Genomic DNA, 17,013 nt, shown 5'->3' with positions numbered 1-17,013 from the left:
TCGTCGCCTATTGGACATCGTCCGATCTATTAGACAATGTTATCCAATGGACTCGTCATTTTATAGATGTCATCATCTGCTGGACATCGTCATCTATTGGTTTTCGTGATTTATTAGACATCGTCGTCTATTGGACATATTGAACATACCAACTATTGTACATCGTTAACTATTGGACATCGTCGTCTATTGGACAGCGTCCGTTCTAGTAGATATTGACATTCATTGGACATCGTCATTTAATGGATATCGTTATCTATTGGACTTCGTCATCTTTTGGACATCGTCACCTTTATTGTACATCGTTATCTATTGGACATCATCAACTATTGGACATCGTCATCTCTTAGACATCCCATAAAAACCAATCGGGCCATGATGAAGTGGAAATTCAGAAAGGCTAAGAAGAAAGTAATAGAAGAACATGCTAAGGAAGTCGACAAAATGTGGAAAAGGTATCGGATGCGACTGCACGAACTCTAATGATAGGCGAAAGTGTCGAGTATTTTGCCAAACAACCTCTGGAAATTGATCCAATTTATGTAAATTGAACTTTATACATGTATGAAACTGCCCTACACATTTTGTTTTGATCCGATAGTGTTGTAATTATCCCGTATTTGCTTTTTTCATTACAGTGCCAATTGTGACGTCCTGTTTGTTTACCCTCTCACGATTGACTGAGTCCCCCATTTAACGCGGGAAGCTATCAATTCACTTTGCTCCTTTCTTCCCTCTATCCAGTTACACGTTACCGGCAACTAGCTAAATAATGCGTAAATAATACACATGACACATTACATGCAAACCCTCTAATATGCTATAAATACCAGGATGCCACATCCTCCCCATGCGTATTATGTATTATTTTAGGTCAGTTATAGATACTTTAAATTGCTCCTGCAGTCATCAAATTATTCTTGCTTGTTACATTGAAATTCGTTAACTCTTCATAACCTGTAAAGAAAACTGTTCGCGATAGCGAAAAATACGCTAAAATCCGCCAACCGTGTGAAACACGTGCTTTCGAAGATTCGAGAAGCATCTCCAAGATGCCTGCATCTGCTAGCAACGTACATCGAACATTCTAGGAACTTCTTTCCTATGTCAGCAATGTATTTCGTCGAACCTTCCCGAAGTTGCCCGAGATGACCAGAATATCGCGCCGTGTAGTTTAACGGGCGTTTAACAGAATGCGAGATGAGTAGTATTTTAACCGTCTTAGAGACAACATCGATTTAACCACCATGATAGTAACAACAAGTGATTAGAACTAAGTGAAAGTGCCACATTGTGCAAAGTATAGTTAAATAAAAGTAGTGTTAAGTAAAAGTGATCTTTTCCCGACATCCGAAAGAATTCCAGTTTGGCGTCGTCCCCAGTCGGTAAACCGTTCCGGCTAGGATTTAGTGTTTTGCGTGACCCTTCCACCCTCTCCGGCGTCGCCTCTGGACTTCGCAGTGGTGTGGCACAAATCCATCCAGCTGTTGTTACCGTGACTATTGTTCCAACGGCGGTAAGAAGGCACCGCTCACCCACCCGCCTTCACATGTTGGCATTGGCGCCAACAAAAACCGCTACCCGTTTTGTAATGTAACGACCTAAAATATAAAATACTACTTGTCCTAAAATCTTTGTTAGGACACGCATAAGTAGTCCCAATATCCACCATATCTTGTCATTGATTGTTGTACCTTGTACGTATATAAACCTTACCCTCCTTCTGGATGAAGTTAATGGTCATGATGTTCCACTTATCCAATGTTTTAACGGTTTAAAATATTGATCTGAAACTCATCGGGACTCAATCTTTATAGATGTTGGCCATGGCCTCAACTTTAATACGAATTGTCCAATATTTTTCCAAAAATAAAGAAAAATATGAATAAAATTTTAATTTATGACACTTTTGCAATAAGCATACCATAAATTTTAATGTCCGCAATAAAAAACTGTTAAAGAGGCATTGTTTCCACTATGAAATTTAATTTAAATTTTTCTTCGGGTTGGTCGGGGTCTTCCGCCGGCTTTTTGACACGAATTTGCCAAACTGTTTTAAATTTTTATTGTTGTGTATGATACATATCGAACACGTCCGATTTGCTCAATGATTGAAATTACAGTACAGTTAGTCCACAAAAACTTTGAAAATGATTTCCACCCAAGTATGCTTTTTCCAACCATCATTTTGCAATTTTCATCGGTCCTGGTCAATAACGGAGTAGCAGCACACGGGCGGTATCCTATGCTTATGCTTATGCTGCTTAAAAACTTTGAAAATGATTTCCAATGGCCTAAAAGGTAAAAGTTCCTTCTATTGTAATTGTAAATCAGTTTTTAGAAGACGAGTTATATTACTACTCCGGTTGAGTTTCCGGTTGATTTAATCAATCCGTATCCAAAATTTTTGTTAACTTGTATTCGAAAGTAAAATTTGTAGCTGGAGTATTTCGCTTACTTCGGGATCTATCTTAATAAAAACCGGCATGATATACAGCCCGAATTTATTAATTGAATCACGACTGCACTTCAACTGTCAAGTCGCGATTCGCTAACTGGGCCGATAGACATTTAATAGACATTTATAAACATGTAAATTCGATGGAATTTTGACATATCCAAGTGCTTTTTGTTGGAGCCAACTAGCGAACACCCAACTAATGAACCCTCAATTAGCGAATCATTCTTTTCACGTGTGCAATAATTTGCGCTGCATATTAAAATATTCCATTTATTTTACTTCAAATTTCGCCACGAAATTGATCCCGAAAGTTCGACTTGGCCATAGATCTCCAATGTGATGTCCTGCTTGTTCACCATGCCACGACTGACTGACTGATACCCCAATTTAGCGCTGGTATCTTTCAATTCAATCTTTTCCTCTATCCCGTTACACGCTACCGGCAACTACCTAAGTAATGTGTAAAAAACACAAATTAATTATTACTGGAAAATTCTCTAACATGGTATAAATATCAGGATGCCAAACCCTTTTGAGCATTTTTTTTTTGCATTATGCAAACCGGTTGGTTATACAGGGATTCCTCGATATAATACATATTCGATATAAGACAATTTTTACCTCGATATAAGACAAATCCCTTAACATAGCTGGTAACGATGCCAGAGCTAATTTTCCATTCCAATACCGGTGCCATGCAGATGTTCATTATTTCAAAATAACCCTAAAAATTGTAAAAGCTAATAGCTCAAACAATAACAAATACTGAAGTTTTTGGAGCGTCATAGTAGAATACGAAACCTAAAAATTAAAAAAGAAGAAAACTTATCCAATTTAATTATACTAGGTATGTATATTTTATTCACGAAAGTTCGAAAACAGACACTGAGGAAGCCTGCAAGTTGTAGGCGAAATACGTATCTGTATTGAATAAAATATACATAGTAGAATTATATTGGATAAGGTTTCTTCTGTTTTAATTTTTAGGTAATAACAAATAGTTCAACAAACGTAACCATACAACACAAAGCAAAATTGGTGACCGCAAATGCAAATTTGTTTTGGAAAATTCATGTTTCGATATAAGACAATTTCGATGTGACATAACTTTTTGAAATTATAAATTGTCTTATATCGAGGTATCCCTGTCGTTTTGCAATATTCAATATAAGCCATAAAAGACTCTTGCCTGAGTGCATGAGTCTTTAGTTTTAGTATTACATCAGTTGATCTACCAACCTGTATGTGATAGTAAAGTTTAATTGATTGACGGGAAACTTAATTCTGCATAGCAGCTGGAGTCAATATGGAAAGAAACGACCGTCCTTCCTTGCAAAGTAATTTTTCCCCCGATGGAAATTATCACACACATACGATTATTTGTTTCAGGTACCGTCTGTCGCCAGTGATTCATCAGTTTCCTTAATTACTTTGAATCTATTTGAACAGTTCAATTGCATGGCAATTGATTTCCTGCAGTCGAGGATTTGATTACTGTTATTTAGGTTTGCAAGGATGATTCAGTACTTACCTATTAGAAAATTGAAAGTTTCTAAGTTCAACGATTAGTTAAACGATTAGCCCACAGTATGCACTGTATGACATGCATTTATTTACCTTTATAAGTTGCGTTTAGATTAAAAGATCTCCATAACATCAGTCAATATTTCCGTAGAATCTTACCGTCGAAAAGCACACTTGCAATGACGTTTTTCGATCTGGAAGAACAATCGGCAGCAATGCCGTACTTGTTACGGTTGCTGACAATTGTAGGACTTCGCGGCAGTTACACTCAGCAAGTGCGCTTTGTGGCACTTGTGTTATGGGCGATAGTGACGTTAATTATTCCGAAAATGATTTTCGGTTACCGGGGTCAGATTGATTTGATGATTCGCGGTCTATCCGAGTTGGTTTTTCAGATCCATCAAACCGCCAGGATAGTGATGATTTACTGGGAAATAGAGCACCTGGAAGCGATTGTTAGGATCGTACAGAAAATGTTTAAAAATGGTGAGTTTGGAAAGCGTAGGGCAAAATATGTACTAATATAAAGTCTTATTTCCAGTTCGTGCTATGACTTTGGACGTAGAAATGAACGACATGGTGGATAGTGCTAATCGTATAGTCGATAGGCGTACCAAAATGTATGTCATTTATGTCTCCATTGCGGTGAATGTGTTTTTTTGTGCTCCAGTGTTACAAACAGTTGCAGTATTTTTCCTCAACCGAAATCACAATGCTACAGAAAAAATCGATTTCCTAACTACAATGGAGCTAGAGTGAGTCCAACGTTGCAATTGTTATCAATGTTACTTAAGCATTATTTTTAGGTTCTACGGCTTGAATATTCGTGAAAATATAGTTCATTATGCCATTTTTGAGTTTTGTGTCGGCATCGTTCACTACTGGACTGCAGCTGCATTTGCATTGGGTGGAATTGTCGTCTACTGTCCCATCGTTTACATAACACTGATCTTCAGAATAGTTACGATGAGGTTGAAGAAACTTAGTCGACTTTCCAGTGTGGCTTTACAAAACGAACTATTCAACATCATCGATCTACATCTGGAAGGATTAAAGTCTGTTTTACTAACCAACCTTAATGACGTTGTGAATCGATAATGCATTTTTGCAATTTTAATTTTAGATGCGTCGAACATTTGGAGAGAATTGTCACTATTCCCATGATTTCACAGCTTCTTGCGTTTGTACTCATCCTGTCATCTATGGTTTTATATATAAGAAATGTAAGAAGCGCTTCTTTATAAATGAATATTTTTATGTTTCATCTATTTTTGTAGAACCTGGATATGAACGCGATTTCATTACTTGTTTTGCTGATAGTTGTGACGGCAGAAACGTACGCGATTTGTGTTTTAACCACAAATCTTTCACTAGAGGTAAGATAAAAAAAAATGCATCCATCAAAAATAGTGAAGTTAATGAATAGGCTTTTTTGAAATTTTAGAGCTTTGCCGTAGCGGCAGCCATTTACAACAGTACCGATTGGTATAAATTGCCTGTCGATAGTCAAAAAGCCTTATCACTGATGCTGCTTAGAGCTCAGAAGCGAGAAGGTGTGACGGCAGCCAAATTTTGCTTCATGGATATTGAACGATTCGGCAAGGTTGCGCAAACATCTTACTCAATTTATATCGTAATGAAGGACCATATTTAAATATGCGCATCCGTTATAAAACTGTCGAATTAAATAGTAATGATAATATTTGAACAGGATACAATAATTCAGAGAAATTACAGCAAATAAACATCGCATTTGTCGGCGAAAGCTGAAAATAATGCTTGTTTTCACTTTTACTTTTAAAGTACCATACCTCCCAGCACCGATGCTTCCACGGCTCGTGACTGATAACGATTTGTTTCCTGCATCGGAATGAAGTCTGCACCCAAAGTTCCACTTCAAGCGCAATGTCATTTCCGTTCCGGCTATTTGATACGTGGACAAAAAATCAAATATCGTGTTTCCTATGCAAAGCACATTTCCTTTCCATTTCCTTGCTATATAGGTGGTGTGTTGGCATAGCAGCAATCTCCCGATTAAATCCTTGTCAAGAATTAAAAAAAAATTGGAACCGACTGGATTCCGGAATTTGCAAACGAAAGCGATTCTTTCTCGTGAAATGCATGTTGCAGTCTGGTAGACAGCAGAAGCGGTGTGTGGTGTTGTGTGACGTGTCACTGTTTATCCCGAATCTACCGGATACGTGATTCAGTGATGATGGGAAAGATAACAAGGAAATGCACCGAGAAATCCGGCTCCGGTGCGTTGTTATTGCACACCGTCGACCGAAAGTCGAAGGACAGGTCGGACAGCTAGGGTGATTTATTTATTTTGGACAGGCGTTACGTGTACTCTATTTTGGACTTTTACGGCCAAATCAAATGGAAAATGTCCGAAATAGAGTGGGCGTAACGCTTGTCCAAAATAGATAAATCACCCTGAGCGTTGTTTGGTTTCTAAAATTTTTATTTTGATTACATTTTTATTAATTTGATAGAAGTAAATCGTAGTTCAAGATGTTATAGTTGGTCAGCCCTTTTGCTCCAACAAGGAACCTTGTTTTTTAAGCAACTACAAGTTTTTAACCGGTGCTGTACTGGTGTGAACTGACTGTAGAACAGATATTAAACGAATTTGTTTATTAATGCAAGCACGCTGTATCTACGTCTTATTGCTTTTCGTTATCGTGGTGCTGCATTTCTTGTTCATCTAATTTCTTTGACATACGGTTTGAAATTGATATGAATGACTGTTTAAGCTTAATCTTTCGTACCACATTTTTCCGAAAACCAAAGCAGATAATTTTATTACGTGGAGTAATTATAAAGGGAAGTTCCCTTAGGGAACTATAGATGAGCAACAAAAAAAACATATATAATATATTTTCAAAAAGGATTTTTTTGAATATTTTAAATCTCGAGCAACATGTCGAGACGTCCAATGTGCAAATGAGAGATTCTCTTCGTGTTTCCCCTCTTACGCTTATCACGGCGATACAAATGCATTTAAAAGTATCTGCTAGCTAGCTAATCGTTAAAAAAAATTGCGTTGAAATGCATGGAGACAAGAAAAGAATCGCGTATTTGCACATTGGACCTTTTGGTATGTTGGTCGTGAAATAAAGTATTTTTCTAGTTTATAGCTGTGGACGCTAGAGGCTTGCAGTTTCAATCCTCTTAGTTATATTATTTGCTAAGCAACATCTGTTTCATTATAATCTAATGCAAATATTAATTTTCATGTGATTGGCAGAATTTGCATTTTCGATGCAGTACTCTTTTAACTTCAGTCGAAGATCGGATTCATTCCGAAGTTTTTCGATTTGTGCTAAGCCAAGTTATACATTCTTGTCGTGTCCTACTGATATTATCTAATAAATACGGCACACTCTTTAAAGCTTGTAGGAATAGTAGTAGAAAAGCAAATGTTCATTGTCATTATCTGATGCTTTTGATGTCATAATGATTATCCTCAGTTGCGCTCTGTGTTTGACCGGATAATTGAGTTGTGCAACTTCTAATGTTTACAAGTCTTAATGTAGGACTCCGTCTTACAGGACGATAAGGGTGTAACATCAAAATGTAAACATGGAAAAGTATTGCGTATATGAACACTTATAATTCATTCATTTATTGTGGTTTAAATGAATATTTAAAACAACTGGCGTTTGTGGTTGTCTTCGGAATGAGTTCGGAATATTGTCAGACAGACAGACAGGCAGACAGACAGACAGACAGACAGACAGACAGACAGACAGACAGACAGACAGACAGACAGACAGACAGACAGACAGACAGACAGACAGACAGACAGAGAGACAGACAGACAGACAGACAGACAGACAGACAGACAGACAGACAGACAGACAGACAGACAGACAGACAGACAGACAGACAGACAGACAGACAGACAGACAGACAGACAGACAGACAGACAGACAGACAGACAGACAGACAGACAGACAGACAGACAGACAGACAGACAGACAGACAGACAGACAGACAGACAGACAGACAGACAGACAGACAGACAGACAGACAGACAGACAGACAGACAGACAGACAGACAGACAGACAGACAGACAGACAGACAGACAGACAGACAGACAGACAGACAGACAGACAGACAGACAGACAGACAGACAGACAGACAGACAGACAGACAGACAGACAGACAGACAGACAGACAGACAGACAGACAGACAGACAGACAGACAGACAGACAGACAGACAGACAGACAGACAGACAGACAGACAGACAGACAGACAGACAGACAGACAGACAGACAGACAGACAGACAGACAGACAGACAGACAGACAGACAGACAGACAGACAGACAGACAGACAGACAGACAGACAGACAGACAGACAGACAGACAGACAGACAGACAGACAGACAGACAGACAGACAGACAGACAGACAGACAGACAGACAGACAGACAGACAGACAGACAGACAGACAGACAGACAGACAGACAGACAGACAGACAGACAGACAGACAGACAGACAGACAGACAGACAGACAGACAGACAGACAGACAGACAGACAGACAGACAGACAGACAGACAGACAGACAGACAGACAGACAGACAGACAGACAGACAGACAGACAGACAGACAGACAGACAGACAGACAGACAGACAGACAGACAGACAGACAGACAGACAGACAGACAGACAGACAGACAGACAGACAGACAGACAGACAGACAGACAGACAGACAGACAGACAGACAGACAGACAGACAGACAGACAGACAGACAGACAGACAGACAGACAGACAGACAGACAGACAGACAGACAGACAGACAGACAGACAGACAGACAGACAGACAGACAGACAGACAGACAGACAGACAGACAGACAGACAGACAGACAGACAGACAGACAGACAGACAGACAGACAGACAGACAGACAGACAGACAGACAGACAGACACCTCTTTGCTCTGTCTGTCTGTCCTCTTTGCTCTTTCAGTTGTTTTTCGTGTTCATCTGCTTTTCTAGTATTTTTACATCGTCTTTTTGTCTCTTTTCATATGTTGTTATTTTTTCTCGTTCTTTGTGGCAACTGTGGTTTCACTTGATGGTGTATTTTTGTCATCATTTGAGACTCTTACCATAGTCGCTGTCTTACTGTCTCTTTATTGTCTCTTCGTTGCTTTTTCTGTTTCTGTCCTGTCCTGTTTTTTTTGTTTTTTACCTTTTCTCATCATCTTTGCGCCTGTGTGTCTTCACTTTTTCGTTATCTCTCCGTCTTTTTTGTTTGTTCGTCGTTTGTTTCTCTTTGTTGTCTTGTCATTCGTATTTCGTCGTTCATTGCTTTTGACATTTTTATCGTTATTTTTTACCGTTTTCGTCGACGTTTTTGTTGCTGTTTCGTCGGCGTCGCAACGTCAGTTTGTCATCTTTGTTTATCTTTCCATCGACGTTTTGCCACTTTTTTATTTGTGGTTTCGTCACTTTTTGCCATATATTTGTCCTCCTATATATTGTGAAGAGAACAGAAATGTTATCTTTTTACTACCTTTTGTCGATCTTTTCTCGTTTTTCTATCGCATATTCGTGATCTTGTCGCCCTCGTCTTGTGCTTGTTTAGATGTTTTAAAATGTATTTTTATCATTTTTCGTAAAATTCTTTTTGTTTTTTTTTGTCGTTTTATTTTTTTTTGTTTCAGTGTGGTTTTAACAATTTGGTCAATCACCAGAGTTTTTGTCCTTGTTTTGGCGTGTTTTCGTTGTCTTTCTATCGTATTTTTATATGTTATTTCCGTCGCATTTTTGTCGTTTTACGTTGTCTTTTTGACAATTTTTCCTGTATTTTTGCCATGTTGTCATCATTTTTTCCTCGTATTGTAATCATCTTTTCTTTTTTTTTTTTATTTTTTCTAAAGTTTTCTAAAGGCTTTAATGTTCAACCGTTGTTAAGTATCGCACATAGTTCAAAAAGTATTTGAATTTAAATGCAATGGACAGTGTAGGCGTGCGTACTGACTTAGGTAATATTGAATGGAACAATATCTTTGTTACAGAGGAAATGTTCCAAAGCGATGTAGCGGGATATGTTATGCAAGCATCTGTGCTGCTGGATTTTATTCGCGCCGTTAGTGTTCTCAATGTCGATATCGGGGATGCTGCGAATGTTAATAATTCCGTGGATTATAATATTTTGTCGTTTTATCATGTTTTTCGATATTTTTTCCCGTCATGCTCCAATGGTCATCAAACAGCAAAAATCACAGCACAATTACCCCGAATGGTTTTCTCGGTCGCTTATCAATCTAATGAAAGCCAAACGATCGGCTTTAAAACGAATGCATCGAAATAGGTCAGATGAAAACGTGACGCACTATAAGCAGGTTCTACGTATGTTCAAAGCTGCCCACCGAGAAGAATATGAAGTTTACCTAAGTGAAATACAAAGATCTATAAAAGGTAACCCGAAATGTTTCTGGAAGTTCGTAAATAGCAGAAGGAAGAACTGCAGTATTCCAGATCACGTTAAGTATAAGAACGTTACTGCTACCGGTGCTCAGTCATCAACGCACCTATTTGCGGAACATTTTAAAACCGTATTTGACGAACATACCTCCGCCAACAATATACCATTTCAATACAGCGATGCAGAAGCATACCAAGTATCTCAAAACAGCATCGGAAATGCTATTCGCAGACTCGACAAAAATCTGTCACCTGGTCCCGATACACTATCGAATAAGCTTTTGAAAGAGTTTCAGAATGAACTAATAGAACCTCTCGCGAGTCTATTTAATGCGTCTCTAGCCTCCGGTTACTTCCCCTCGATTTGGAAGGTATCTCGTATTAGTCCAATTCATAAAAAAGGATCTCGCTCAGATGTGGAGAACTATCGAGCAATAACTATCCAGTCGGCTATACCGAAGCTCTTTGAACAAACAGTTTACGATCATCTATACGAAACGGTTGCTGATCGTATCTCTTCTGCTCAACACGGGTTTTTGAAGAAAAAATCTGTAACCACGAACCTTTGTGAATTTACGTCTCTGGTAAACGATTATATCTCAAGGGGGTTTCAAGTAGACTGTGTATACACTGATATGAGTAAAGCCTTTGATTCTGTTAAGACGGATAGTATTATGCAATCGGTTACAGACTTCGGCATCGATGGACCGATTTACAACTGGCTAAGAACTTACCTTTCGCGCAGAGTTCAGTATGTGAAAATTAAGGAAAACGTCTCTGCTTCATTTGTTGTTAATTCGGGAGTACCGCAGGGTAGTCATCTAGGACCATTGCTTTTTGTACTAGTGATGAACAGGCTTCCGGATATGTTGTCCAATGCTACAATCTTAATATACGCAGATGATGTAAAAATCTTTTTACCTATCAAGACTGGCAGTGATTGTCTTAAGCTACAACTTGACGTGGATAACATTGGAATATTCTGTTCGAATAGCGGCTTGAACATCAACCCAGATAAATGCTCTGTTATGACTTTTTCCCGAAAACTACGTCCAATCGAATTTCAATACTCCTACAACGGAATCGTTTTGCCACGCAAGGAAACCATTCGTGACCTAGGAATCATATTTGATCGTTCACTTTCGTTTACAAGTCACATAGACAACGTTATTAAAGACTGCTTAAAGCTATTTGCTCTTGTGAGACGATACGGTCGTGACCTTAAGGATCCATATGCAATACTAGCAATATATGTAGGCCTTGTGCGAAGTAAATTAGACTTCGCAAGTGTAGTTTGGCGTCCGCAATATGTAACCTATATACAACGGATAGAGACAGTCCAAAAAAAGTTTGTTCGTTTTGCATTGCGGTACTTGAGGTGCAATGGAGATGAACTACCGCCGTATCACGACCTATGCTCTTTAGTCAACATTGACACAATCCACTGCAGACATAAGATTGCCGACATAGTGTTCTTCACGAACATCCTATCTGGACGAGCCGACAGTCAAATGCTTGCTTCAAGGTTGCATTTCAATCACAGCCAAGTTGCACTTCGGAACACCCGGGTGTTTAATCCACCTCATCGAAACAGGAATTACTCCCAGCATGAGCCAACGTGCCGTTTCATGAAAGCTTTCAACGATCTACAGCATATAGTTAATGTTACCATGGCACCAGCGAATATTAAAAATAGGCTTAGCTTGTATTTTAGGGGACAGTTGCATCCCATTTGAGTGTTTTTAATAGTTAATGTTCATAGTTACTAAGTACTTTTTTATTGGAAAACGGGCTTGAAGCCTAAACCTTAATTGAGCAAATAAATAGTGTGTAAAGCTAATTCATGCAAATGTGGAACAAGGTTTCCAGCAACTTGGTTGTAAAGAACACCCTTTTTCGCTGGACAGTAGTAACGGATTTTGAAGTTCTATCGCACTGCAGAGATCATATATTAGGAACTATCAAAATGTGCCAAGAAATAGAAACGAAAATATTCGCCTTTTTCTCTTGCTTCAACCAGAAAAATATCAGAATTACTATTAATGTGAATATACTATGTTCGCATACACCGATCTGCTTGAAGAAACGCGCGTCGTTTGAAATGAGTAAGATGTTTTGCTTTACTTAATTTGTAGGTTTATTTCCATATAAAACGCCACACTTGGCGCGTAAAAATCGGATCAGAATATTTCTTCTTATTCTATAACTTCTTTGATGTAACTCAGGGGTGCAAATTTGGACTTGGGTTTTTGCTACTTAGAAGTGGATGCTGTTGTTTCGGATGGAGGGACTTTGCTGCATGAAACTCAAATGCGATCCTGCTGTGTCACCAATTCAAGTAAGTCATAAATCGACCTTAGCCCTGGATACATAAATATTTTAACTTCAATATATGAGTTGTTTTAGTATGTTATTTTGAACGTACGAAACTTTTTCCATTTGATTTTCATTCATTGGTTCATGATAATTACGAAACATTAATCACACTTTTAACTATATTGGCTCTATACAAACAATTGTTCAATGCACTGTAATTCTAGTAGCCGCACTTGCACTAATTAAATTTGGCAATCCTCGCCCAAATTTGTTCATCAGTGAGCGAGATGATTTGCTGCATAATACATTGGAAGAGTGCGACTTACTTCCATTTTGGTGAGTTACAAAAACAAACCCCGTCATGCGTGTGACCATTTTCAACTCTGCAGCCGATGTTAATCCCTGCGGGCTAAATTCATCGGCAAGCGCGGAACTGTAGTAGCGTAAATTCAAGCATTGCTCATCATATTTGGGATCGTGGTAATACGGATAGCAGAGAAGTGTGATTGATTACTCAAACAAACATTTTGAATATTAGCTAAGGTTTTAATCAGTATTAATTTTAGATTGCTATACCCAGAGTAGAACGAGAACCGTTGGTTGGGGAAAAAATTCTATGTTTAATTATATGAACCAAACCAATTCAGAATATAATATTCGAAATGCGCTGCTGAACACTAATATATGATTCACATATCCATAAAACAACAATAACAATAGAAGAGAAACCGACAAAACCGAGGGACGCATCGTTTGAAACTGATCCGTGTCCGTGCTTATCATCGCATTAGAATACTGTCCTTCCGCGTATCTAAAATATGTTCCGGTTTACATTCACCGTGACCCATTCTGATGAATCTGACTGGCACGGGAGGGGGGCGGCCTGGCTCTAGCAATAAATATTACGCGCTCATCATAATGAGGTTTCGGGGCTTTACGATGTAAAACCACACGCAAATTACAGCGCCAGGAGGAAAAAAAAACAAACCGGGAACCATTCCTGGCCGAGCGACTGACATGGCGCGCGTGAACTGAATGGCGTTGTGCTGGAGCACAAAACCCATAAAACTTAATTTAGTCCCGGTCCGGCGTCCATTCCCGGCAGTAGATTTCGGGTGTGAGATACTCAATTTCGATTCGATGGCCACCATAACAGATGAATTCGTAAGCTTTTCTGTAATGATATATGGATGAGCGTAATAGCAAATAAATGTAATCCATTGCTGGACTTGTTCTAAATTGCTGTTTGAAATAGTAAACAAATTTGCATATGCAGCCAGCTAATGTTGTTCCTTTCCGAATTATCCATTACTGTAGATCATCTGGGAAGTTAGAGATAGCTTTTGTGGTTATAACTTTACTGTTTGATTACTAATGGTAAACAGATTATTTGAATATATATTCAGTACCCTTTGATACAAACTGCTTAGTGAGTTCATATTTATTTACTAGTGGAATATAACCCAGGTTGCGGTTTCATATTTGTATTTCGGTTCAACTCAATATACCATGATGCATCCGTTTTCATAATGAGATATCAGGGTTGCTTTTATCTCTCCGTCTGATAATCTACAGTTCATTTTGCATAATAAATACTTTCTTACTCTCCTGCAAATTTTAAATTTAATCTTCAACTTTCGGGAAGAGTAAATGTTTAATGTGACAAATCAAAAATAAGATGAACTTAAAATCTTGATCTTAGGCTAAAACTATCGACTAAGCGAAGGTTTAATCTTTAATGTTTAGGCATCGCAAAAGAATTGAATTTGTCGAAAGCTACTGTTGATGTCGTGTCGTGTATGTCAGGGGTGGGTCTTGATGGCTCTACATTCCACAACCTAGTGAGCGCCAGCACCAGTGGTTCAAAGGTACATGAGTACCAGCAAGCCACATGCCCTGGCGGGTGTTGTGGGTTCGAATCCGGTTATAATCTCAGCTTATAGCTTGGTTCGACCCATGCATGTAGGTAGGAGTCACAACGACTACTTGTTAAGGGTAGCTACCGGTAACCCCCCTCCCCCTCATCTTTCCGCTCTTTCCCCTCCATTCTAAAAAATTATCATTACTTTCCCCTACCGTCCCTTTATCAGTTGTTGAGCCACCGTTTCAAAAATTATTAACATAAACTCTACTTTATGGACTTGCCGGAACTTTACGATTGTAGACACTGGTAATTGATGCTTGACGCTACTTTTAAATTTGAGTAATTTTCAAATTTTTAGTGGCCTTGGACTTCGACTTGGATTTGGACTTGAACTTGGACTTGGACTTGGATTTGGATTTGGGCTTGGACTTGGACTTGGATTTGGATTTGGATTTGGATTTGGATTTGGACTTGGACTTGGACTTGGACTTGGACTTGGACTTGGACTTGGACTTGGACTTGGACTTGGACTTGGGCTTGGGCTTGGGCTTGGGCTTGTACTTGTACTTGGACTTGGACTTGGACTTGGACTTGGACTTGAATTTGGATTTGGACTTGTACTTGTGCTTGGACTTGAACTTGGACTTGGACTTGGACTTGGATTTGGACTTGGATTTGGACTTGGATTTGGACTTGGACTTGGACTTGGACTTGGACTTGGACTTGGATTTGGACTTGGACTTGGACTTGGACTTGGACTTGGACTTGGACTTGGACTTGGACTTGGACTTGGATTTGGATTTGGACTTGGACTTGGACTTGGACTTGGACTTGGACTTGGACTTGGACTTGGACTTGGACTTGGACTTGGACTTGGACTTGGATTTGGATTTGGACTTGGACTTGGACTTGGACTTGGATTTGGACTTGGACTTGGACTTGGACTTGGACTTGGACTTGGACTTGGATTTGGATTTGGACTTGGACTTGGACTTGGACTTGGACTTGGACTTGGACTTGGACTTGGACTTGGACTTGGACTTGGATTTGGACTTGGACTTGGACTTGGACTTGGACTTGGACTTGGACTTGTACTTGTACTTGGGCTTGTACTTGGGCATGTACTTGTACTTGGACTTGGACTTGGACTTGGACTTGGACTTGGACGTGGACGTGGACGTGGACGTGGACGTGGACGTGGACGTGGACGTGGACGTGGACGTGGACGTGGACGTGGACGTGGACGTGGACGTGGACGTGGACTTGGACTTGGACGTGGACGTGGACGTGGACGTGGACGTGGACGTGGACGTGGACGTGGACGTGGACGTGGACGTAGACGTGGACGTGGACGTGGACGTGGACGTGGACGTGGACGTGGACGTGGACGTGGACGTGGACGTGGACGTGGACGTGGACGTGGACGTGGACGTGGACGTGGACGTGGACGTGGACGTGGACGTGGACGTGGACGTGGACGTGGACGTGGACGTGGACGTGGACGTGGACGTGGACGTGGACGTGGACGTGGACGTGGACGTGGACGTGGACGTGGACGTGGACGTGGACGTGGACGTGGACGTGGACGTGGACGTGGACGTGGACGTGGACGTGGACGTGGACGTGGACGTGGACGTGGACGTGAACGTGAACGTGGACGTGGACGTGGACGTGGACGTGGACGTGGACGTGGACATGATCTGGGGCTTAGGTTCAGAAGTGAACTTCAACTACAAAATGGATTTTTGTTCTGTACTTAGATTCAGAAATTTGGTGGAGTTGTAAACGAGAAGTGAATCATGAGCAGTGAGTCGTGAGTAGAGAGACGCGAGCAATGAGTCGTGCGTTAACCGTTATGTTTACGAGAAATTTAACACCTGTAAATGTTTGGGTGGGTACCCGGGTACCCAGCGAAATAAAATGCTTCTAACTTTTTCATTTATTGACCGATTTTGGATCTTGACCCGTCAAAAGATTGGAAAATTTGTCTATTTTTAGCATGTAGTACCTGAACAGTCCTACTTTTTCATCTGATTCCCGTAAATCCGGATGTTTGGGACCATGTTCCAGATCCAAGACAAATTTGCACAATTGTCAATAGTTTGGTTAGTATATTCACTTTTAGAGTAGGGAAAATAGGTGTGCAAAATTGTGTGCAGTTCATTACCATGAAATAATTTTTTCATTTAGCTCTTGTACATGATTAGTGCACAAAATAGGCTAACAAATAGCAACTTTGATCTTTGTTCAAGGGGTCGGACACTCAGCACATTGTGCCGCGGCACTCTAGAGATATCAAGAGGCACACCTCCGGTTAAATTTTACATATAAAATGGAAGCACTGCCAGTTGTCAAAATCATCTCGCACGGTTGCCAGATCTATCAGATTATAACGAATTTAACC

At 39.9% G+C, this 17,013-nt stretch overlaps 1 protein-coding gene across 1 annotated transcript; it reads left to right on the top strand.

The window, feature by feature from the left end:
* Positions 1–4,164: 4,164 nt before the first annotated feature.
* LOC128740804 (uncharacterized) lies at positions 4,165–5,639 on the top strand. Its single transcript, XM_053836370.1, has 7 exons — positions 4,165–4,471; positions 4,527–4,580; positions 4,656–4,740; positions 4,792–5,040; positions 5,109–5,208; positions 5,263–5,361; positions 5,430–5,639. The coding sequence occupies exons 1-7, from the start codon at positions 4,165–4,167 to the stop codon at positions 5,637–5,639; spliced, it is 1,104 nt and encodes a 367-aa protein (XP_053692345.1).
* Positions 5,640–17,013: the final 11,374 nt, after the last annotated feature.

The sequence above is a fragment of the Sabethes cyaneus genome, chromosome 3 (assembly GCF_943734655.1).
Source record: "Sabethes cyaneus chromosome 3, idSabCyanKW18_F2, whole genome shotgun sequence".
Taxonomy (NCBI): domain Eukaryota; kingdom Metazoa; phylum Arthropoda; class Insecta; order Diptera; family Culicidae; genus Sabethes; species Sabethes cyaneus.
Note: the sequence above shows the minus strand (reverse complement) of the source record. Positions and strands in the feature narration are given on the sequence as shown.

Excerpts from the sequence above, each read along its gene's own strand:
- LOC128740804 (XM_053836370.1), top strand. The coding sequence starts at position 4,165 with ATGACGTTTTTCGATCTGGAAGAACAATCGGCAGCAATGCCGTACTTG. Across the intron at positions 4,581-4,655 it reads CATGGTGGATAGTGCTAATC|TGTTACAAACAGTTGCAGTA; the intron begins GTATAGTCGATA and ends TTTGTGCTCCAG. Across the intron at positions 5,041-5,108 it reads CTACATCTGGAAGGATTAAA|ATGCGTCGAACATTTGGAGA; the intron begins GTCTGTTTTACT and ends TTTTAATTTTAG.